The 20,652-nt window shown below is 38.3% G+C and overlaps 4 protein-coding genes across 6 annotated transcripts; 1 reads left to right on the forward strand and 3 right to left on the reverse strand.

Moving 5' to 3' along the window:
* Nucleotides 1-1,579: 1,579 nt before the first annotated feature.
* On the reverse strand, nucleotides 1,580-7,913 carry EMB2279 (pentatricopeptide (PPR) repeat-containing protein). The gene is made up of 9 exons (XM_011098442.3): nucleotides 7,073-7,913; nucleotides 6,475-6,666; nucleotides 5,519-5,600; nucleotides 5,226-5,417; nucleotides 4,654-4,767; nucleotides 3,703-3,793; nucleotides 3,468-3,625; nucleotides 2,625-3,056; nucleotides 1,580-2,509 (listed from the first exon to the last, which is right to left on the reverse strand). Exons 1-9 carry the CDS (start codon nucleotides 7,726-7,728, stop codon nucleotides 2,117-2,119), a joined length of 2,310 nt encoding a protein of 769 aa, XP_011096744.1. The 5' UTR covers nucleotides 7,729-7,913; the 3' UTR covers nucleotides 1,580-2,116.
* Nucleotides 7,914-9,186: 1,273 nt separating this feature from the next.
* LOC105175839 (protein CHUP1, chloroplastic) lies at nucleotides 9,187-13,557 on the forward strand. The gene is made up of 7 exons (XM_011098444.3): nucleotides 9,187-10,412; nucleotides 10,804-11,742; nucleotides 11,957-12,088; nucleotides 12,269-12,450; nucleotides 12,550-12,661; nucleotides 12,918-13,061; nucleotides 13,212-13,557. The coding sequence occupies exons 1-7, from the start codon at nucleotides 9,618-9,620 to the stop codon at nucleotides 13,296-13,298; spliced, it is 2,391 nt and encodes a 796-aa protein (XP_011096746.1). The 5' UTR covers nucleotides 9,187-9,617; the 3' UTR covers nucleotides 13,299-13,557.
* LOC105175840 (Tetratricopeptide repeat (TPR)-like superfamily protein) lies at nucleotides 13,516-17,072 on the reverse strand. Its single transcript, XM_011098445.3, has one exon. The coding sequence runs from the start codon at nucleotides 16,663-16,665 to the stop codon at nucleotides 14,128-14,130; it is 2,538 nt and encodes an 845-aa protein (XP_011096747.1). The 5' UTR covers nucleotides 16,666-17,072; the 3' UTR covers nucleotides 13,516-14,127.
* A 144-nt stretch (nucleotides 17,073-17,216) lies between these two features.
* LOC105175841 (Integrase-type DNA-binding superfamily protein) lies at nucleotides 17,217-20,615 on the reverse strand. 3 transcript variants are annotated; one of them, XM_011098449.3, is made up of 9 exons: nucleotides 20,194-20,615; nucleotides 19,887-19,969; nucleotides 19,712-19,720; nucleotides 19,536-19,624; nucleotides 19,299-19,372; nucleotides 19,177-19,227; nucleotides 18,953-19,014; nucleotides 18,217-18,839; nucleotides 17,217-17,807 (listed from the first exon to the last, which is right to left on the reverse strand). In XM_011098449.3, exons 1-9 carry the CDS (start codon nucleotides 20,415-20,417, stop codon nucleotides 17,805-17,807), a joined length of 1,218 nt encoding a protein of 405 aa, XP_011096751.1. In that variant the 5' UTR covers nucleotides 20,418-20,615; the 3' UTR covers nucleotides 17,217-17,804. The 3 variants fall into 3 exon arrangements, with proteins under 3 accessions (XP_011096751.1, XP_011096749.1, XP_011096748.1); XM_011098447.3 differs by having other exon boundaries at nucleotides 17,217-17,756; nucleotides 18,217-18,833; nucleotides 20,194-20,614; XM_011098446.3 differs by having other exon boundaries at nucleotides 17,217-17,756; nucleotides 20,194-20,611.
* Nucleotides 20,616-20,652: the final 37 nt, after the last annotated feature.

A 20,652-nucleotide genomic window follows, 5' to 3' on the forward strand; every position in this document is an offset into this window, starting at 1 on the left:
ATTTCATGAAGAAACTTTTGTTACAAATTCTGTATTTTATAATTTCTAAGAATAAAGTTGAAAGTGGTAAGGAAATTTGTTGGGTGCATTAATTGTGTCATGAATGTGATAATCAAAGCAGAACAGATGGACTTAATAACTACACAGTACTCATTAATTCCCTTTATAGGTCTAATAAAATTGAATTCTTTTAAACGTATCATAGTTTTATTTTCTAGATGATATATATATATATATATATAAAAGAAAAGTAATAGAAAGAGTATAATACCAAAAGAAATGAGAAATAAAGCGAAAAAGAATAGAAATAAAAGGTGAGCAATTAAAGTAGAGAAAGCCCAATTATTTATTATTGATTGAAATGGTGAACAAGTTTGTGGAGGTGAATGTATTTGTACACTACCGACATTATTACTGTGCGTAAAATACTGAGTGAGTCAGTCAGTCTTTGTCCTCTGAGTTAATAATTGCATACTTATTTTGGTAATTTAATGTGTATAAAACACGTTATATAAAAGCAGATTAATTAAATCGTCAATAGGATTAATTACGACTAAGTCTAAGTCTAAGAAGAAGACTTTTAAAAAGAATAAAAAAAATAAGCCGAATAAGAGAGAGAGAGAGAAGAGAGTTGACCGCCGATCATTGCATTCTTGCAACTGAAAGAGACAATCAATAAAACCTGATAGATAGTGCATATTGCCATCCACCTGCAAACTTGTTGCCATATCATACATATACATACCCCCTAATCCTAGAGAAAAAAAAATTCCATATAAATCCCAAATTTATTAATTGTTACTTTCCATATATTAAATGATACACGAAATTACACTTTCAATTTCTATACGACAAGGGCTCAATACTTTTATTTTTTCATTTTAAAATTATAAGGAAAAAAAAAATCAAACATATTTGGTCTCATATCCGAATTTTGTTGACAGAATAGGAAAATGGTTATCTTATAAATAACTTTATTAACTGAAATAGCGAATGACTATAACTAGAGAATTTTTTGGTATAGTTCTCGTCAAGTTTGTGGTTGCAAGATCATTTAAGAGATTTGTAGTTGAATTTGAATTTAGGAGACCTATCATACTATTGGATGCAAATCATAACAAAAAAGAATACTTAATTTCAAACGATATACTTTTTTTTTAGACTATCCCCATTTAAATTAATGATACTTACTTCAAATTCAAATTAAATCACCGTATGATCCTATTAAAGAAAAGGTGTGAATGAGGAGTTTTCAATTAAGCATTGGTAGTGGGTTGAGTCCCAATACAAATAGAGATGGTTTGGATCTTAGGATACGGCTAAGTTTAGGTGTAATCAAGTTGATGATATAAGAATAAGGCAAGCATGTGTTCTTAATCATTACCAACTGTCCTCCACTCTGTTTTCAATTGAATTGTCTCATTGTTTCTTCTTGTTGACTGCCACTTTGTTGTCTATATATTCTTTGTTGGGTCGGTCTTTAAGTGCAAAAAGATGGATGTAGTCGTCTAAGCGTACCACATAAGATCAATTCCGTTTACAAAATTTGAGTTTGAAAATTAAGATGACGCAGTGGGAATTTCAAATGAAAGTGAAGTAGGAAATAAGTAATATGTCGTTGGAGTTTGAGTCATCTTAAGAACAAACCAAACATAGAAAAACTAAATGAAAAATATGTAAAGTAGGAAGGAAGCACGTTGACGTATATATTGTTTAAGGAGGAAATGGAAATCATATGCACGTCCAATGATTCATTCAACCTCCGGAATTGCGGTCAACTTAATGTGGGAGCCCAGCAGCCAATGCCATTCATTTCGAGCAACTTTTTGTTATTAATGTCCCAATCACTTCAAAATTACAAACACCTATTTTCTCTCGACGGATGGCCCACGTGTCGGCAGCTCCATGGCCCATCGGCCCTTACCATAAGACAATGCGGTGCTGCTGCTCAAGGTTTTTCTCGTTAGCAACTAACTTCAGCACATCTTCTTTCTTTTGGATAATCTGAGATGACTTCCCCATTATCAGCGTCTACTTGCCGGGACAACGTTAACTACATCTGTAAGAGCCAGCAATCTTCAACAGCTAGCTGTAGTACACAAATTTTACATGGGTTTCACAATACAGCAGCAACTTCTTGAATTTTACATGCTATTTCAGTTTGCTTGGGATCAGTTGATGTTCTTCGGCTGCTTAAGTATTCTCTACAAGAGTCAATCAGATGCTCAAGTGGAACGTTTTCACTCTCGGCGAGGGAAACGCTCACCTCATGCACCAACGCATCGAGGGTACCCTCCTCAAACCGGTGGCCATTTTCAATGAAAATTTTCGACCAAGATTTTCGGGAAAACACCTGAGACTCCACAGAAGCAAAGTTAGTCAAGTAAGAGACTGCAGCAGTATAATCACCCTGCTCCAGTCTCGTGCAAAACATTTCCATGACAAGCAGAGATGGTGGAATCCTTTCAGTTTCAACCAAGTGTTTCCACGTCATTTCCAATAGCTCCACCTGGAAAAGCAATTGAATGAAAAAGAGTCACCCTGTTCTAAATTATTCTCTAGGCTGATATCATAATTATTCCATCCAACACTTAAGGAGCTGCAGTTAAGGTTGAGTAGAATACCTTTCCAGCACGGCAAGCATCCAGTACTAGCCGAAGATGACGTTTTGCATTGAAGTGGTGACCATATTTCAGCATTTGGGCATATACAAACTCGAGATCATCCCACTTTTGCTCCAAAGCACAAGCATCTAACATTGTATTGAACGAATAGATATCTGGTATAACCCTAACTTTATAATCTTCTTCATGGCGAATTAAGTTGCCATTTTCCAATAAACTTAGAAATAACTGTTTCGCTTCTTCAAACATCCCATGGTCAAGAAAAGCTTTCAGCATTATGTTACATGTTATGAGATTGGGTGAGCAAAACTTCTGCATATGATTAAAGATATAAGCCCCATTACCAACATCGCCAGCGTCCACACATGCTTGAATTAAACCAGTGTAAGTTACCACAAGTGGTTTATTTGCAACTTTGCATATCTTGTCAATCTGTGAAATATAAAAGAAAAAGGAAAATGAGAGAAAAGCAGAAGATTTCAATTTCTATACGTCCCCCATGGATAGTTCGGGAACTGTACTTCCAAATACGAGATAAGCAGCAGAAACATAATAGTTGTAGAGACACCATTGCACACTCTGTGAAGAGTGTAAGCTTCATAATGCGAAACAATACCAACAAATAATCAGTAGCATGAATACATGATCAAATAAACTTCCAGTTTAACAATCACAAGAATGATGTAGAACTATACCATAGAATTCAATAAGTTCAAACTGCCATCAATGGAGAAGCACCGTCAGAAACTCACTCTAGTTAACATAAGTATGTTAGACTGACTTTAAAATCACAATAAAAGGAATTTATTGACACGAATGCATAACAAATTAAAAAGTACCTACTTGTTTTAGTGCCTCATGGCACCTTCCAGCACTACAAAGGCATCGAGCAAGGTCATAGTATAGACCAGCATTACCAACTATTCCTTTTTTCTCCATTTCTTCAACAGCCATTATGGCCTCATCAATTTTGCCTTCCCTCCATAAAGCATTCACAAGAACTACAGATAATAGGACATTTAATGGGGGAAATCCATTTGCATGCATTATAGGTTTAAGAAATATTTCAATAAAGTACCTTTATAAATCAAAGCATTTGGTATATATGATTTCTGCACTTTCTTGAAAAAATCATGAACCAAGTTATACTTGCCACATGCCAACATCACCTGTCCAAGATGAATAAATTTATGTAAGTCGTTAGAGGATGTCAATGTAAAGGCAGCACTAATTTTTTTAGATAGAACTCAAGTTGAGTTAAGTGAGGACTGCGACAGATACTTTTGCGGCCAACAAACAGTCTATATAAGTAGAGGATCTCCCCACCGCACCCCAACCCAAAAAAAAAAAAAAACAGAACTCTTCATAATACTACCAGAAATCTCAACGACAAGGTTCCACTGTCAAGACTGTAAGAAACAATCAATTTCATGTTTTTAACTTGAAAGACAGAAAAATCATCAATAGACTGCAAATGTCTATTGCGGGCAGAAGAGAAAGCAGCAGAACAAGCTGCTTTCACTGAGATGGCCCCTGTGCATCATATGATCTGGAGGTCACCAGCGAAAAGGCTGCAAAGCATAACCCCTAATGGGATCTTAGATCTATTTCGTTTGAAGCTTAGAGGATTTAGACATTGAGTATGGTATATCGGGGCTCCTCACTGCAACTCAACTCAGTGGGTCACGAAATTAATGTATGTCACAAAGCAAGAAATGACAAGCCATGAATTTTTCGAGTATTCTCATCTTTACTTATCAGCATCGTCTGGTCAGGAAAATGTCAGAACTATGCTGTCAAGAAAAACTATTTTCATGATGCAGACATGTAAGAAACCAAACAGCAAGGTTAAGATTGGATGGGCAAGTAAGCATTTTAACTTTTATGGATAAAATACTATAGAAGATTATGGTAGTTGCCAGCAATGAATACTGGAACTCCTGAGATTGCTGGGAAAAGGAAAAGTGAAATCTTTGATCGCAACTGCATATTGCAGATGATGTGAGAAGCAGTAGCATTAGGGCGTTACCTCCATAACCAGCCCATAGGTTGTGCTTGAAGGTTGTTGACCTTGTTGGCTTAGCTGCTGGAGGACCCAAAAAGCTCCTTCCCATTTCTTACGCCGAACACAAGCATTAAGGACCTGGTTGAGAAATAGCAACTGGACAACTCAAACCTCAAGAAAATTGTTTCTGTGTCTAAACAATTGCTGTGCAACACCAAGATCTGATATGTAACAGATGAATGAGAGTTGAAGATCTGTATAAGAAATTAAACTGCCTGGAAGGAAAATTAAACAAGTATGAAGCATTTGATATAATTATCAAACCAGTTATTGGAAGCTATTTGTGTTGCATAAAAAAGGACGTCTATATCCCGGCAGCCATGTTTACACTGCGGGACATACTACAGTTAAGAAATTAAAAAAATTTGTTGGAAGGGAGCACACATGAAGCGTATATACTATACAGATCAATAGCATATAACAGCAACAACCGGTGGACTGAATAATAGTTTCTAGCTACAAGAGATAGTCATTCTAGGCACAATAAGATAATGGTTCATAAACAGAAAGATACATCACTACCAGATGCTACTTACAGCATTGTAGACAATTACATCGGGTTCTAATCGTGGATCCCACTTCTCAAGAAAGTCAGTTTTGAACTTCTTTTTGGGAGGAGACCTCATGCTATCAATCACATCAAATAGTTCCTTCATATGCCCAGCTTGTCCAAGAGTGACAGCAATACAATGATAAGCCACAATGTCAGGGTAGGAAGCCATTTGCTCCTATAGGAGTGATCAAAGAGGAAAAAGAAAAGAAAATTCAATGATTTAGTTATCCGTCTTCATTAGCTACTAATTTAAGGATGTATAATATGAAATGCTACCTGCATTGTCCGAAAGAGATTGAGAGCCTCCACTGGCCTTCTAGCTTTTCCAAGAGCATCCAGTGCAGCAGTATAAATATGTCTGGAAAACATGGACAAACAGGAAAACAAGTCTTCACCATATAACTATGATTAGATAATTACTTTCTGTACATCATATGTCAAGCTCTGAACTTGATGCAAGCTACAGTTTCCCAAGACAGAAGGAGCAGTAGCCAGAGAACTGGGAGGATGTCATATATCCAACAATAGCTAGGGAATACAACGATTAATTTTACGACACAAAATTCCAAGTTCAAAGTAACAACATAAAACAGAAAGATATTCTTTATCACACCTACACATCTCTAAACTTCATATGGCCATCCAAAACTATTTTACCAGGAGAAGACCATGTTAGATCCATAACATGCTACTCTAGTTAACATGTTTGACTATAGCAAATTTATGGTAACTGTAACCCTCCAAAGATGATCAAACAGAGACAACTTGTGCCCCCTTAGATCTACCAGTTCTTTGGTTTCTCCGCGAAGAAATCACATACTACATGTAAGCATCTGAAACATGGTTCTTCCAGACAGGGTGGTACATTTTTATCAGCCAAGATAATCCTCAATGAAGCCTTCTAAGACCCTCTCTTTTTCTAAGCCACTTATTCACCGACAAATTAATGATTAAACTTTTTGAATAAATTTGTATTTGCATTGGATTCTGTTTTCAGTCAACTCCTTGAAATCAAGTTTTTAGTCTAAGTATGTCCACAATGGTTTCTCAGGAATCCCTCAAGTAATTTAACAGACGGATTAGGATGGACTTAAAGGCAAGACTGAGAGTAACAGTGTGCCTCTGTCACTAGATGGCAACCTGAGAAATGCTTCAAAGCTTTCTCCCCCCGTAAATCATCAGTTTGGACATTAATGAGGTAAAATGTAGGCAAAGGAGAAGGGAGAAAATACCGTATCCTGTGGGACTTGAAGCGCTCACGTGACTGCATCCATTCAATGACTTGGAGCACCCGCCTCCAGTTTCCAAACTTACCCAATATCTGGACAGTCCTCAAAATAGAATGATCTGAAAATCTTATTTGAGCACTTCGCATCATTTCAGAGAATTTCCACTCTGGCATGTCAATGTCTGCACCATTCAAACTGTAGAAGTAAACTACTTTATTTACTGTGAGTATAACAGGGGATTCTATTCACAGTACTTTCGACAATTTGGGAGATTGAAAAGCAAACATAATGGAAACTGCACAATGAGGTCTTACCTGAGAGGGCATGAAGTTAACCTATTGTGAGTCTCTAAGAATTAGAAACCAGTATAGCATGTCAAGCATAGACTGAAATATATCCTTCCTAGGTGAAATTATTGATTCCTGTGAGACGCATTCTAGTTTCTACTAAACCCAACAGACAAAACACAACCCTAATTCAGAAATAGCAACAGTATAGATACATAAATAATTACATCAAAGATAATCAAGAATGGCGATCAGAAAATATTATACAAGCAAGTGTAAATGGTTAACCAATTTTGTATGCTTATTTTACTCACCACTTAGCAAGCTTCTGAATTCTCTCCTCCATGTCTACCCTTGAAATTCTTGGCTTGTCGACGATATTATCTTCACACTCCAGTGACTTAAATGCAGCTCTTTCCAAATCCAAGAATTTACCCTCCGTGCTATCACTTTTCTTCCGAGTAAGACTCTTGGTATTTTTATCCTGCTTCTTCTTAACCACTTCCAAAGCAATTTCCCGGCGAAAAACATCCTTTCTTGAATCTTCTTGAACGAATGCACTTTTCTTGTGAAGAACACGCTTTCTTGAATTTTCTTGAACAGCAGTCACCTCATCGTTGCCATTCTCTTCTTCTCGAACAATTTTCTTTATACTCTTCTTTTTCCTATCATTGTTGTTACTACGATCACCATTATTATCTCTATCAATCTTAACAGTTTCCAAGGCCTTCAAATACTCATCAAACGAAGGCTTAAATTCAAACTCTTGATCAAGAACAACGCCACCGCCATCACTTAAAGCGCTTCTCGTTATAACTCTGTCCAGCTTCTTTCTCCTTGGCGCAATTGCGACAATGGGTTTCCGCAGTATCGGAAACCCACGAAGGTATAATGGACTGTGGGTGTAGTTTACAAAAGACAGAGCTCCAATGGCGGATTCGGATAGACATAAACCATCAAGCATCTTCATCTCCTCTTCTTCAATTCCATAAAGGGGAAAGAAAAAAAAGAAAGAAGAGGGTTTGAACTTTGACGAGCAAGAAGATATTTTCAAGAATGCAGCGGTTGCAAATTGAAGATGGGGATTGGGAAGCCTTTCCCCTCAGTCAGGTCGACCATATGTCCTCTTCATTCATGCCGTCCCGATTGAGTCGCATTAGTTGTAAAATTGCTATTCATACGTAACACGCGTACCGTACATATAACGATCTTGAGAGGTTTTGCGAGTTGAAAGCTGGAATTTTACCTAATTACCCCTATCATCCAATGTAACATCTTCCTTTTTCTTTTTATATTTCTTTATTTTTTTAAATATTATTATTCTAAGAACCGTCCCGACAAGAATCAATATATCATTCCACTGTACAAGTATCAAATTTTTATTTGGGTGTAGTACATTATTTATATTTAACTTGTTTGATATTAACATACTCAAATTTTGAAATGACACCAAAATTTGATTCAAATATATGATGTTATCCGCAATTTTATCCATAGGATAGAAATCCTGATGGCTCCAACTTTAGCTAAAATTGGTCCTAGACAAGTTATTTTGATTAGTAGTTAGATTTGAATTTTGAATTTTACAAAAGAGACCATAACTCCAAAAAAATCATTTCACTCCATCAAATGGCCAATAAAAAGAGAACAAACCATACTCTTAGCGAATGTAGAAGAGATAGTTTGAAATTTTTAAATCCACAACTCGTCTCAAATTCTTATATCCGAATTTGGTAAGATGGATAAACATACACCCTTCTTGAGGAATTTGGAGCATTTTGCAACACGAGAACATATTTTTTATTTTACTTAACATTAGATAAGTGTATGATAATTATCTTTTCCAAAAGATTCACCAAATCTTTTTTGGATAAATTAGTTAATAGTATAATTTAAATTTTGTTTTGATGTAAAATTAGTTGTTTTTTCTTTTCAAGTTTAGATAAGTATAGCTTTGATTATCATCTTTATTAAAAAAATTCACTCATTTTATAGGTAAATTTAATTAGTAAAACAATTCAAATTTATTAATACTCAATCTACTTTTCTGTTCGTATACTTATTAATTATTCAAAATTCTAATTGTATATTATTATAATTTAAAATCTAAGCAATTTATAATTTTATTTATTTAGAAATACAATTCTCCATGAGTAGTTTAAATATAATACTTACTGAACCCGGATCATTTGAAACGGAGGCCGGGCTCGAAATTCGACCGTTGATTGGAGCGGGGCGCACTTCTTACACGTCATCATTCCCCCTTCTTCACTGGATTTTCAGCCGTGGATTGGTGGAGATTCGCAGCTCCCCAGATAGATTTCAAAATTCAAATTCAAAATGCTAACAGAGAAAGAAAGAAAGAAAGAAGGAAAGCAGTGAAAGCTGCGACACAGTACCACTTTTTACTCTTCCGAGTTTCAGAATATCAGAACAGAACAGAAACATCGTCGGACCCTTTTTCCCTGTTTCCAAATATTTGCGCCCAACCCCACCTCACTTCACTTTCAATATTGTATTAATTTATTAACAGTTCAAGAAAAAGAAAACTTCAAACCTCACTCCTTTAGTGCGATAAATATAAAAAGCCCACCTGCTTTTGGATTCTTGAATTTCATTTGAATCTACCTTAGGGCCAGTCTATCGGGAGACAGAATCCATTCTTTTATGGTTGTACGCCTTTCGGGTGAACTATCTTTGTTTTTCTTAACAGACAAGATCATTTAGCTGAGTTTCTTGATGATTCTTGAATCCCATTGTTGTTTCTGCCGGGTTTTTTCTGGGTTTATGGTTGTTTATTTGCTTTTACTACTATCTGATTATATATATTGATGCTTTAAGTTAAGAGTGCTGTTCACAATGAGAGAAGAAAACCCATCTGAGAACAGAGTGAAATCTTCAAAATTTGCTGATCAAAACCAGGTTCCAAAGGATAATAATCATCGTAATGTGAAGGGAAACAGCAATTTTTCAAGAATGAAATCCTCTTGGGGTTCTCACATAGTGAAGGGATTCTCAGCTGCAGATAAGAAATCCAAAACCAGAGTGTTGCAGGCCACAGCTCAAAGCAAGAAGCTGCCTCTTAACAACTCTGATACATCAAACCAGAAGAACCAGCCATTGGTTTCAAATTCAAGAATCAAAAGATCGCTCATCGGGGACCTTTCATGCTCCATAAATGCTACACAAGTGCATCCACAAACTGTTCAAAGCCAAAACAAGACAAAACCTTCAGGCTCTTCTGAAGATTTGTTTCTTGAAATCGATCATTTGAGGAATTTGTTGCAAGAATCAAAGGATAGGGAGCTCAGCTTGCAAGCTGAGTTGTCAGAGTATAAGAGGAATCCCAAGGTGTTGGAAGTTGAGAGGGAGCTTGAATTGAAGAAGAGTGAAATTGATGGCCTTCTCAAGAGAGTGGGATGCCTCGAAAATGAAAAGGCGAACCTTTCTGGACAGTTGGTGTCTTTGGCCTCTGTCATGGGGAAGCATGAGGATGTTTTGGAAAGTGAAGTTCGTGACAGTTTTAGTAGTGTAGAGATGGAGGTCTTAGAGTTGAGGCGCTTGAACAAGGAGCTGCAGCTTCAGAAGAGAAATCTTTCTGGCAGGATTTCTTCCTTGGAATCCCAGTTAGCCACCCTTGCCAAAGTTTCTGAGGTATGATAATCACCATTAAATAGTTAAAGCTTTTTCTGGATACTATTTAGTTAGCCACCCTTGCCAAAGTTGGAGCTTTTTTTGTTTTGTTTTGTTTTTTTTTTTTTTGGGGGGGTGGGGGGTGGTGGGGGTCAGAGTTTTGAGTTCTCCTTTTATTATTTGAATAGATCAAATACAGCACTTGGTTTTTTGTTGTAATGTGGTCGGGCAGTTTAATTAATTGTATCTTCTGGATCATAAAATTGTTGAAATCTTAGCTACTAACGTTAAATTATGTTCCTCTGCCCTTCCCATAACTTCATGAGTGCTGTTATTTAAGGATTTTCCATAGGGTTCCTTAGTAGGTTCTTCTTGTCTCTAGTAGTTCAACTGAAAACTTGTTTATCTGCAGAGTGACATTGTTGAGAAGATTAAAGCAGAAGCCTCTTTGCTGAGGCATACCAATGAAGATCTATGCAAACAAGTGGAAGGTCTTCAAATGAGTCGGATGAATGAAGTTGAGGAGCTTGCTTACCTGAGGTGGGTTAACTCATGTTTAAGAGATGAGTTGCGGAGTTGCTCTACCAGGATTTCGGACAAGTCAACAAGCCCGAATTCCGTCGAGAAGAGCAGGGAATCTATTTGCTTTTCATCTTTTCAAATGGATCAAGATTCTAATGATACTGCCACAAAGAGGTTGTATCTTGTCAAGAAGTTTAAAAGATGGCCTATTACTGATGAAGACTTGCATCAAATGAAATACATGGACGATTTTGTCAATCATAATTGGGATGATCCCCTAGGTTTAGCACGAAGACACTCTATTAGTGGAACAAATTGCTGTCCCGACGATCTGATACTAAACAAAAAAAGGCAATCTGATAGTTTTATATGTTCCAAGGAAGCGGACAAGACGCCCGAGGTACTAGTTTCCGAAAAGTATGACTTAGAAGTAAGCAACAGGCCCAATGTCTATACCAATTCTCATGAAGTTTCTAAGATGACGGCTTCTTTGGATATCGAGAAAAGGACCTTACGAATCCCTAATCCCCCTCCGAGGCCTTCATGTGCTGGTTTATCTGGACCAAAAGAAGAAACTTCTAGTCGAACTTCCCCTCCAACTCTTCCTCCACCCCCACCACCCCCACCACCTCCTCCAAAGTTAATGGCTAGAAGCATGACAGGAACGGTGCAGCGAGCTCCCCAAGTTGTCGAGTTTTATCACTCTCTCATGAAGAGAGAGTCTAGGAAGGACTGCTTAAATTCTGGGACTACAGATGCATCAGATGTTGCAAACGTTCGTAGTAGCATGATTGGCGAAATTGAGAACCGATCGTCTCATTTGCTTGCCGTAAGTTCTCTTGTCATCATTTTCATGCAGTGTGACACCAAGAAAAATAAATAATTATTTCGTTGTCTGCTTGATATGTTGAGTCATGTTTAATAATGATTCAATACATTATTAGACATTATCTCTGAAGATAGTGGCCTAAAAAATTCTGGCTTCTGTTCTTTTTTAGCAGAGAATTCTCATATACATGCATCAAATTACTGTTTCTGAGCAGATAAAGGCGGATGTTGAGACCCAAGGAGAATTTGTGAACTCCCTTATACGAGAAGTCAATAATGCTGTTTACCAGAACATTGAAGATGTCCTTGCATTTGTGAAGTGGCTAGATGATGAACTAAGTTTTCTCGTAAGTTTCTTCCATCAGAAACATTCGTAAGGATTTGAAAATCTGTTTCTGAATTCATGGAGGACAATAAAGTACTCATTATCTTCTTTTCACAAGTTCTAACTAAGTCAGCTTTGAGCAACTACAGTTTTGAATTAGGATGTCCAGCCACTTACTTCTTCTATTTGACTTGTCTTACAGGTTGACGAAAGGGCAGTGCTGAAGCACTTTGAGTGGCCAGAAAAGAAAGCTGACACATTAAGAGAAGCAGCATTTGGATATAGCGACCTAAGGAAGCTAGAGCAGGAAGTTTCAATCTATAAGGATGATCCTCGTCTGCCATGCGACATAGCGTTGAAGAAAATGGCAGCTTTGTCTGAGAGGTAAGACATCATAGCTTCACGCAAACTTGCATAATTTAACTTCTCTAAGAATCCTAATAAGTTGGTTCAGGCAGTTTGCATAATGATTTCCTTGATCAGGATGGAGCGTACTGTGCATAATATCCTCCGAACAAGAGACTCATTGATGAGACACTGCAAGGAGTTCCACATTCCCACAGACTGGATGCTAGACAATGGAATATTAAGCAAGGTTTGGCCCTTCCATTGCTACATCAATGAATTTAACTTTTTTCCATTGCAGCAGCTTACTCTGTAGGACCTATGCCACTAAGAACTTAGGACATTGAGAAACAGGGTGGTATTCTTCAAAATAATTGGTACCTAACATGACTTCAGCATAAAAATGCATGACCTATAACTTAAATTTTTAGGCAACTAGCTGCTTAAGATTTTTTGCATCCTTAGGGCTTGACAAAGAACCAACTAATGTGTTGTCTTGATTTCAGATAAAGTTTGGTTCTGTGAAACTGGCTAAGATGTACATGGAGAGAGTGGCAATAGAACTTCAGTCCAAGGGAACATTGGATAAAGATTCTTCCTTGGATTATATGTTGCTCCAGGGAGTGAGATTTGCTTTCCGAATTCATCAGGTTGGTTTATTTTCAGAAAATTATGAAATCAGTGGAAAATTAGAAAAAGAACTTCTTTGTTCTTTGATCAGTATGCATAAATAAGGTGATCTTGATCTCTGGAAGTAGTTGCACCTATTTTAATGCTTCTCTATGTGAAAACTTGTGCAGTTTGCTGGAGGATTTGATTCCGAAACAATGCAGGCATTTGAGGAGCTCCGAGACCTTGCTGTTGTTCTGAACAAAAGTCGAGACTGAAGACGCTAAACAGAAGAAGAAAAGAAAACATCAATCTCGTCAAGAGTTCTGATTCTGTTCTTGGCTTACCACCTCAGTAAGCATCAAAATTTGTTTGTAGAAGAATATAGTCCCACAAAATTATAGTGGGAAAATAAGTGAGCGGGTGAGGGACGCTCAGGCTATGATTCTTGTTAAATTTTGTGGCTTTGGCAAGAATGACGTTCTGAACCAACTCTTGTCAAAAATCCGAATTTGCTGCATTTTGATTGTCCTGAAATCTGTTTCATCCTGAACAAATTATATCTTCCATCTAGCCACTCAAATTAAACACACAGGCTAAAGAAATAAAAGCGCAGCCAACTCAAAATGAAGTAACTGCAAGAAGCCAATCTCCTTTCATTTGTGTTGTCCTGGTGGGTCTGCCAGTAGTAGGCTCATCCACGAAACATAAATTAATTCTCTTGACAGGAATTGCAACCACTGATTGATAAGGATCAATAGCACCAGAATCTTATAGTGACTGAGCGAAGTAATAAACATAGGGATAAACAACAATGTATAGTAGGGCATTGCCCCAAGCAAATAGTCGAGTGCGAAATGTAACTAAATTGTTGATCGTTAATTTAAAATATTATCAAGTTGAATAGTAACAGCACTCTCACAGGGGTCCCTCTTTCTTGCGTCCCTTATCAAGAAATTCTTAGTCATGAGTATAATAAGTAGCATGCCATACAGTAATACTATGTAGAAGATTGGGGGAAGATCAAAGAGGAAAGAGGAAAGACACTCCCAGGCTTAACTATCATATTGCTCAGTCACTATAAGATTCTGGTGCTATTGACACTTATCAATCAGTGGTTGGGGTGCTGATTTGGGGAAGATATCCTTCATCTTGGATCTCCAATAAAAGATTATTCAGCATTAGATAAATCTCTGAAGACTGTGGGTGATTCTTATCTGCAGCAACAAACATATTGGAGGAGTCATTGACTTCAACCCAGCTGTAACCAGGTACTTTTTGAACTCCTCTTTCTTTCATGAGATTGCGTATTTGGACAGCTCTCACTCGGGTTCCAGAATCAGCGTGCAGGTTTGATAGCAATACATAGTACCCAGAATTTTGTGGGTCTAATTGGAAAAGGTGTTCTGACGCCAGCTCTGCAAGCTCAACGTTGCCATGAATCCGGCAGGCCCCTAATAAGGTGCCCCAAATGCCAGCATCTGGAGTAAACGGCATGGTCCCAATTACTTGGAATGCTTCTTCTAACCGACCAGCTCGGCCAAACAAATCAATTAAGCATGCATAATGCTCCATGCGGGCAGCAATCCCATAATCTTGGATCATGGAATTGAAGTGGAGCTTTCCTTCTTCAACTTGACCAGCATGGCCACAAGCAGATAATATTGCAAGAAAAGTGACGTGATCAGGTTGAAACCCCTCATCTTGCATTGCACGAAATAGAGCCAGGCATTCTTTTAACTGGCCATGATTTCCATATGCAGCAATGATGCTGTTCCAGGAAACTTCATTTTTGAATTCCATCATGTCAAAAGCACGTTCTGCTAAATCCATATGACCGCATTTAGAGTACATGTCTATTAGTGCACTATTAGCAAAAATATCAAAGTTGAATCCATTTCTCATCATGAAACCATGTATCTGTTTCCCACGACGAAGAGCAGACAGGTGTGCGCATGCTGAAAGAGCAGCTGATATGCTGACACAGTCATATTTCGCTCCTTCTAACCCCATGCGACAAAAAAGATCGATGGCCACTTCTGGTTTGCCATTCTGGCTACAGTTCGTGATCATTGAGTTCCAACATACAGAATCTCGTTCAGGTATCCTTAGAAAAACTTGATGACTGAGATCTAACCTTCCACATTTAGCATACATGTCAGTTATTGCGCTTCCGACATAACACCTTCCTTCTAGTCCCTTTCTAATTATGTTACCATGCAATTCCTTACCCAATCTTAGGTCAGCCAGGCCTGCACAAGCTGGTAGAGTGCTCGCAAATGTTACAGCATTGGGCCTCATTTTCTTATGAAGCAACCAGCGGAAAGTTTTCAAAGCATCAAGATTCATCCCGTTGAGCACAAACCCAGAGATCATAGCAGTGCAGATGACAGTGTCCACAGCAGAGCTCTCGTCAAAGACCTTGCAAGCCATTCTCACATCCTTGCACTTGAAATACATATCAATAAGAGCATTCTTCAAGAATAGATCGAATAACACCCCATGTCGAACAATATAACAATGGATTTCTTTTCCTTGATTAAGACCTCCCAACTCAGGAACTAATGGGAGCAGACTTGCGAAAGTTATTGAGTCTGGTTTGACATCCGAAGATATCATTCTCTGAAACAAATCCAAACCCTCACGCATAAACCCATTCTGAATGTACCCTCCAATCATTGCATTCCAGGTAATGAGATCAGCCTGTGCAACAAAATCAAACAGCTTTCGAGCATCAAGCAGGCAACGGCATTTAGCGTACATGGCAACCAAAGTGTTAGCCACTGGAGAAATCATCTCCAAGCCACACTTAACAACGAGGCCATGAACCTGGGCGGCAAACCCCACCATTGATCTCAAGCCACACAAGCAAAGAACACAAGTGTAAGTGACAGAATTGGGCTCAACCTCACTTTTTCTCATTTCCTCGAACAATCCAATCACATTATCGGCTAAACTTTCACATTTCAGGTAACCGTTAAGCATCACGTTCCACAACACGATATCCCTTAGAGGCAATTTATCAAACAAATCCCTCGCGTTTCCTAAACAATCATTCTCAGCATAGAATTTAACTAAGGCACTGCCCACATACACATCCAGCTCAAACCCGAATTCTTTGATCATTCCATGCACAAGTTTCAATAAGTCAACAGCATGCAGGGCACTGCAAGCCTTTATCACGTAGGGAAAAGTATACTTGTCAGGACTAGTACCAAAAGTAAGCATCTTGAAGTAGAACAAAAGCGCGTAGTCATAGTAGCCCATCATCGTAAACCCTCTAATCATCCAATTCCAAGGGGCAGCGTACCACAGTTGAAGCTGACAGAATAACTTCTTGGCATCAAGATAGTTGTTACACAGGATGTACATACCCAAAATCCTTGTGCCCAAAATCCCCAAGTTGTGGAGCCCATTAACAGTAATCTGGGCGTGTATTTGCCGGGTTTTTTCAAGAACTGAAGGTATCAGAGAAGAGTCTTTTTGCTGTAGAAGCGGAGCAAGGTGGGAAGCCAAGACCTCCTCAGTGTAAGGAAAATAAGATGATGGTTTGGATATGCAGCGTATGGCATGAGTTGCTGAATGGAGAAAATAGCTGTTGGCAAATGAATGTCGCGATAAAATTGTTGAAATCCTCTTAGACATTTATAAATTGATTATGACGTTGACTGCTTTCATGTTCATTCTCCAAACTTATTACCTCAGAGAGAGAGAGAAAGAGTGAACATTCACACGAATGCCTTAAGCCTCTGCCCTGTTTTAGACAGCTTTTCGACTAGCCGTTGAAACTTGGGTGGGAGAGTGGAGCAAACTGCATAACGGGCTGCCTTTAACCATCACTTTTGTGAAGAAATTTCGCTCCAAAGAAATATCTTCCCTAATTTCTTTTTCATTTTCTTTTTGGAGAGAGATGATTATCAAAGATGTAAAATACTTCTGGGTTGCATACTTCGATGTTCTTTCTCCTGAATTGAATTAGAAGAGTGTTGTAAGTTCATATTTACAAGTTACACGAAACCCGAATTTCCATAATAGAGTAGAAACAGATTCTGTGTGGTATGAAAACCAACTTCAAAGCACGAGGCATAACATTTCTTTCATAAAAGAAGTTAATTTCACCATTTTTTGGCTTCTTCCCTTTTCTTCCACTGCTACAAAAAGATGATAAAAGAATTCTAAACATATAATACACAATGTAAAGGAGACTCTATGGTTCTATTCGATTTCTTAAGATAATACCTATACAGTGAAGTAATGAACTTTAATACTATCGTGTGAAAATGGACAACTATAATGTCACACAAGATAGAAAAGGACCCAAAAAGAAAAAGATAAAAATGTACTATGTCAGGAGAGCAAAAAACAGAAGATCTTGTCCCCTCTGCCTACATTGTCTGCAAGCCGAGAAACGCGACCTCTCTACATCCTCAGCAGGTCAAACATATAAAGGGAACATTCCAGAATTCACATCTCCAAGATACACACATCTCCAAATATTTCTCCGAATTCTGCTTCCCCATTAGCTACTATCATAACGGGCACTGGAAGGCACTTTTGTACATGATTCCGGATGCACCACATAGTCTTGAGCCTAAACATGTCCAATACTCCACTTTACTCATCAATAGACCTCAAGAAGGATCCGGTTCCACATTCATTCTGGAGAACAGGGAAGTTTCACGCTACTCTCCTTGCTGGAAGAAAGTATAGTCCGAGCTTGATTCATTTTTTGTGACCTGTATGCAATTGTCCCAACTTTTCATGCAAAATCATATCTTCAATGGCTACTGCATCAGGGAATGCAGTTTGCTTTAAAGAAAACCAGTTCCACAAGCTGACATGATGAATAGAAAAGTATTCCTAATACAAAAGTGATATAGTAACAGATTTATTTGTTCTGACGGATTCTCCGTGCCTGACTGCTTATCAAATAAAGGTTTTTTAAGTTAATGTGTTTTAGTTAACTTACATTTCAATGTATCTGAAACTATCCCCATTTTATTAAAAGCCATACTAAGCTCTTTAATAAACGCAATAAGCTGTACACTCCAGAAAATGGTGCTAAAACAAATTATACCAGTGAAATATTCCCAGCCTCCAGAACCAAGATTATCAGATGTATTTAACGTTTTCCAACACTAAATGTGATAAGAGTAAAATCTATTTCTTACGAAGCTCAGGAAAGGAAAAACAGACCTCGTTCGTCCGTGATGATCCAGTAGGAAGAACTGGAACGAGAGAACTCCAAAGGATGGGGTCAGTTAATGGGTCAATACTATTGTAACTGGTGAGAAGTGGAGCAGACAGAAGAGGAGCCAACGGATACATATTCCTATGAATAGGTAATCCTCCACTTATCCCATATGCAGCACTATGTCTCTCACTTCCAACATCATGACATGATTTATCAGCTGCCTTCCCAAGCTCAACTTTGTCAGTATTATTTTTGTTTTCATTCTCATCATTCTCATCCTTTTCTTTCTTTTTCGAGATTTTCTCCTGAAGGCTCTTGTATGCTGCTGACTTCAACAAAATGCTCATAGCAGATATCTTTTTGTGCTTCATTCTTTCTGGAGACACACCCAGACGCGGCATTTCATAGGGTTCAGTGGGCTTGATTGACCATTCCAGAGATTTAAGTTCACTAGCAACATCATCAGGACCTCCAATATTTGTTTCATCTAATGCTTTTGACCGAAAATCAGTCTGACTAGATTTATTTGGTCCCCACCATTTGATGTAATTTGACAAATCAATCTTCCTGTCAGCGCTATAACCACCAGCATATTCACTTCCTGTAGTCATCTCATCACCTGCACCTTTAGTAGTAGCAAACCTTGGTCAGTACATGAATCATTAGGAAGAAAATGTCAACGACAGAAATTCATATTTATATTGGGTATTATATGCCACAGTTCAAAGTCATTCTCACCATAGAGTGCACTCTTGGTGTAGTCAGTTCCAGGCGTACGACCAAATTGTGAATCCCATCGACTATTTAGAGATAGGAGAATATAGCGAGCGAAGTCATAAACAAAGCCAAAGTTCAGTTTACAATTATCCAGGCATTAAAAACATTTAAAACTAGCATGCCCTGGTAAATGGAATCTTAAAGATGACAAATGGACCAAATTTTGTGCATAATCCGGAGCATACCTGGAAAGGGGGCGATATTTGGAGATGCCCCTAGAGAAACCACTACTCTTCCTGCAGATGATGTGACTTGTAAGCACTAACACACTATCATGAGTGACATCATCATATAAATATATTCTAACCTCCGAAGGGATGCTAGATAATCCTCCCTCGAGACGTTTTGCATTTCCTCGAGGTCCCTAGTATAATCTGTCACCTGCACAGCCCCTTTGGTTCAGAAAGAAGAGTAAAATTGCAATAGCTACAAAGTGAGTCATATCCTAAGAAGAAGTATAGCAATTAGGAACACAGAGACTCAAAATGAAATGCAGTTGATGACATCAATTCACCAAACGGAGTCCAGCTCAGAAACTTCTTACAGGAAAATTAATTAGTGTCCCAGGGCCCCAATATTTCAGAGCGGCTAGATCATAGGCTCTCGCTGCTGCTTCCTCGTCATCATATGCACCTTTACAAATTTTGTATGGAGAAAGAATCAATACGGCGTTATGTCCATTTCTTTCCCTAGTTATGTTCCAACTGAAAAATTACTTACCCAAGTAAACTGCCCACATCGACCAGGCACCAATACACAATTTCGCAGCAACGAGAGAAGGGAAACATGAGATAGATAAGATCCTCGGTTTTACAAAATTGAAACTCCAATTAGCACCAACTATATAGAGTCCGTGCAGAAGGGAGAAGAAGATTAAGAAAAAGAAAATTTTCACCTTGCTTTCCCTTCTTATTTTGGTTTTGGTTCCAGGTACTTTTATCCCAAAGATGTGCTTCATAACGACCAGTCCATCGATGCCTACTCTCGTGGAAACAGAAGCACAATAAAAAAGTTAGATGTCAGTAACAGCACAATACAAGAGTGACGGAGATTATGCTTTCAAGCAGGTTAACAGTGTTACGTCAGATGTTAATTCAATCAGTGTACAAATAAAACCATCTACCATGACGATAAACAATTCCAGCACTTGAAAGAATCAGGTACAAGCAAGACACATCACATGTTTGACGGTTACTATATACCTGGTAACACCTCGATAAATGGAGCTGCGCTTGCCGGCCGTGCAAGGGGGCATTTTACTGATGCGCTCTTTCGCCGTGCATCCTCTCTCTTTCTTAGCTTTCTTCAACCCTCTATAGAGCAAAAGCTGATCACTTCCCAACGGCGGCGGCGGCGGCGCTTCAGAACTTTCTCCACCGCCTGTCTCTTCAGGTTTGGCGGCATGGTCCGAGGAAGAGGAAGCCATGACTTGTTCAATTCTACCTTTGCTGCAGAGAGAAAATTGAAACTAATCGTTGGAGAGACAAAAAGAGGGTGCGAGTGCGGACTGGAGTGGTTTGATTTTTGCACCGTACGGGGAAATCTACAGGGGAAGGAGGAGAATCTTAAAATGACGGAAATATCCTGGCAATATTTTGGTAATTTGTCGGGGTTGAAAAAGGTTGAGGGTGGGTTCTGCGGAAAAACCATAGGAATCCTTA

Source organism: Sesamum indicum, linkage group LG12, assembly GCF_026168435.1.
Source record: "Sesamum indicum cultivar Baizhima isolate 11 linkage group LG12, ASM2616843v1, whole genome shotgun sequence".
Taxonomy (NCBI): Eukaryota; Viridiplantae; Streptophyta; class Magnoliopsida; order Lamiales; family Pedaliaceae; genus Sesamum; species Sesamum indicum.

Bases quoted from the DNA above. Each gene is read 5' to 3' on its own strand.
- EMB2279 (XM_011098442.3), bottom strand. From the start codon at position 7,728: ATGAAGATGCTTGATGGTTTATGTCTATCCGAATCCGCCATTGGAGCT. The intron at 5,601-6,474 runs GTATTTTCTCCC...CATGTTTTCCAG, and splicing joins TTCAAGTCCCACAGGATACG to ACATATTTATACTGCTGCAC. The intron at 4,768-5,225 runs GTAAGTAGCATC...TTTCTCAACCAG, and splicing joins ATGTAATTGTCTACAATGCT to GTCCTTAATGCTTGTGTTCG.
- LOC105175839 (XM_011098444.3), top strand. From the start codon at position 9,618: ATGAGAGAAGAAAACCCATCTGAGAACAGAGTGAAATCTTCAAAATTT. The intron at 12,089-12,268 runs GTAAGTTTCTTC...CTTGTCTTACAG, and splicing joins ATGATGAACTAAGTTTTCTC to GTTGACGAAAGGGCAGTGCT. The intron at 12,662-12,917 runs GTTTGGCCCTTC...TCTTGATTTCAG, and splicing joins ACAATGGAATATTAAGCAAG to ATAAAGTTTGGTTCTGTGAA.
- LOC105175840 (XM_011098445.3), bottom strand. From the start codon at position 16,665: ATGTCTAAGAGGATTTCAACAATTTTATCGCGACATTCATTTGCCAAC.
- LOC105175841 (XM_011098446.3), bottom strand. From the start codon at position 20,417: ATGGCTTCCTCTTCCTCGGACCATGCCGCCAAACCTGAAGAGACAGGC. The intron at 19,970-20,193 runs GTATATAGTAAC...CCACGAGAGTAG, and splicing joins ATTTATCGAGGTGTTACCAG to GCATCGATGGACTGGTCGTT. The intron at 19,373-19,535 runs GTAAGAAGTTTC...GGGGCTGTGCAG, and splicing joins GGACACTAATTAATTTTCCT to GTGACAGATTATACTAGGGA.